Raw genomic sequence first — 2,229 nt, 5'->3', positions numbered from 1 at the left:
CAGAGAGGTCCGAGTCCACGAGCTCTATATTGCTGACCCATGCCTATATACCTTTTGGGGGCAAGCCAGCCCACTAATTACAGGGAACCATTATCAATAGGGTGCAAACCCCCCGACAGGAGCCAAGCGAATGGCCCCAAGCTTCAGAGAGAAATAGTCCATTGTCTTCAGCAGCAGGGAGCAGGCCCAGTGCAGTTTGGCAACTGATCACCCTCGGGGGGGAATGCCTGCGCATCTGACCTCCCCCCACAGTAAGCAATCACACACGATTGGGCAAAAACAGTGAAGGTGGTTAGTGTGTGACGTAGGCACGTGTTTGAGCAACGCTGGCTTAGGGTTCAAAGCGAGGACTCACCTAGTTTCAAATCCTGGCTGTCTCTAAAACGCGGGACGTGTTGGTCAATATATTGATAACCTCTTTGACACTCGGTTTCTGTGGCTTTAAAATAGTGCTGCTTCGTAAGTTTGTGGTAAGACCACTGGTCACCAGACTTGGCCTGCGAGGTCCCTGTTCCTGGCACAGGGACAGGCCAACCCACAGACGCAGTCACAGCACCGTTTTGTGCGCATGTTCCTTTCTCCATGACCTTGGTCTACCACCCGCCGTGTAGCATTTGGACACTGAGCTCACAACCCTTCTAAATTGGATTTTGAAGAAAGCTATGAAATGACTATAGGAAACGAAGTATAGATTTAAGAAAATAAAACCACTCTTTTAAAACATGGAATAATTCCAGTTTTAAGAGCAGAGAGATGAGTAGAATAAACACCCATGCACCCCACTCACCAGTTTTATTCATTATCAACATTTTCCCAGTCATCGTTCAACCAGCTTCCTCTTTGAAAATGGTTTACAATCTTGCTCATCGTAACATTTCAAAGGAGCTTCCCAGCCATCCCCCCTGAGCATGGCAGATTGCTCAGGTTTTCCAGATACCTCCTTGTGCTGGGACAGCTGAGAATGGCTGCGTGCCTGGTTCAGGAAGTTCTATTTTCGTGTGACAGGAGAAATGACAAAAAATCCAGTGGCCTAAGGGTTGGCTCTATTATGGGGTTTGGGGTACAGACTCGTCTTGGCCTGGGGTCACCACAGTGACACGCTAACAATGCATCTTTCTCTGGTTTCATTCTAGAGGGGAAATGGAAGAGTTCGCTTCACTTTATTTCCGAGATGAATGGGCTGTTTTCCAGAAAATCAAGTGTATCCAGGACAAGTAGCCTCCCCTTCGATTTCCTGGTCAACCAGGATACTGTTCGAGACCTGTCTTCAGGGGTCAGCCAGTATAAGGACTTTATCCGCCTCCTGCCCATCCACCTATCCAAGCACATTTTAAGTATGTTGAGTGGTTGCCAGATTCCTTACAGACCTCTCATTGCAACCTAGTGCCAAAGGTAAAGACTTTGTTTGCCCCTCAGGTATGCTGGATAAGAGCACCCTGAACAGATGTGCCTCTGTGAGCCAGCACTGGGCCTCACTGACCTATCAGGTCAAGATGGACCTTTCCATGCACACGTTCATTCAGAACCAGCTGGCCCTCTTACAGGTACTCCTCTCTGGGAGGGAGGAATTTGGAAACAGTCTCATTTTCAGGTTGAGGTTGGCCTGCCCAGGAGCCCCATTTTTAAAAAAAATCATTTTATTAGGGGCTCATACAACTCTGATCACAAACCACGCATATATCCATTGTGTCAAGCACATTTGTTGCCCGCATCATTTTCAAAGCATCTTCTTTCTACTTGAGCCCTTGGTATCAGCTCCTCTTTTTCCCCCCTCCCTCCCTCTCGCACCCTTGATAATTTTTAAATTGTTGCTATTTTTTCTTTCTTTTTTTCTAGTCACAGAGCAATGCTATTTTTTCATGTCTTACATTGACCCACTTTTCAGTTGTCCATCCCTCTGGGAGTGGGTTATATGTAGATCACTGTGATTGGTTGCTCTTCCCCCACCTCCCCCTGCACCTTCCTCTTATCCTCCTGGTATTGCTACTCTCATTATTGGTCCTGAAGGGCTTATTTGCCCTGGATTCCTTGTGTTTCCAGCTCTTATCTGTACCAGTGTACATATTCTGGTCCAGCTGGATTTATAAGGTAAAATTGGGATCAGGATAGTGGGGGGGGGCGGGGGGAAGCATTACAAAAGTAGAAAAAAGTTGTATGCTTCCTCGGTGCTATAGTGCACCCTGACTGGCTCATCTCTTCCTTGTGACCCTTCTGTAAGGAGATGTCCAA

The 2,229-nt window shown here is 47.2% G+C and overlaps 1 protein-coding gene across 1 annotated transcript in view; it reads left to right on the top strand.

The window, feature by feature from the left end:
- Positions 1-2,229, top strand: part of LOC101656708 (F-box/WD repeat-containing protein 10) — a 53,006-nt gene that overhangs the window by 8,036 nt on the left and 42,741 nt on the right. Inside the window, 2 exon segments of the mRNA XM_045293527.1 lie at positions 1,134-1,353; positions 1,355-1,544. Of these exon segments, the coding sequence (XP_045149462.1) occupies positions 1,134-1,353; positions 1,355-1,544 (410 nt within the window).

This window comes from Echinops telfairi, unplaced genomic scaffold, assembly GCF_000313985.2.
Source record: "Echinops telfairi isolate 266 unplaced genomic scaffold, ASM31398v2 ScPeMD7_2010;HRSCAF=2546, whole genome shotgun sequence".
In the NCBI taxonomy this organism is placed as follows: domain Eukaryota; kingdom Metazoa; phylum Chordata; class Mammalia; order Afrosoricida; family Tenrecidae; genus Echinops; species Echinops telfairi.
The sequence above is the reverse complement of the archived record's forward strand: the minus strand, read 5'-3'. Positions and strand labels throughout refer to the sequence as shown.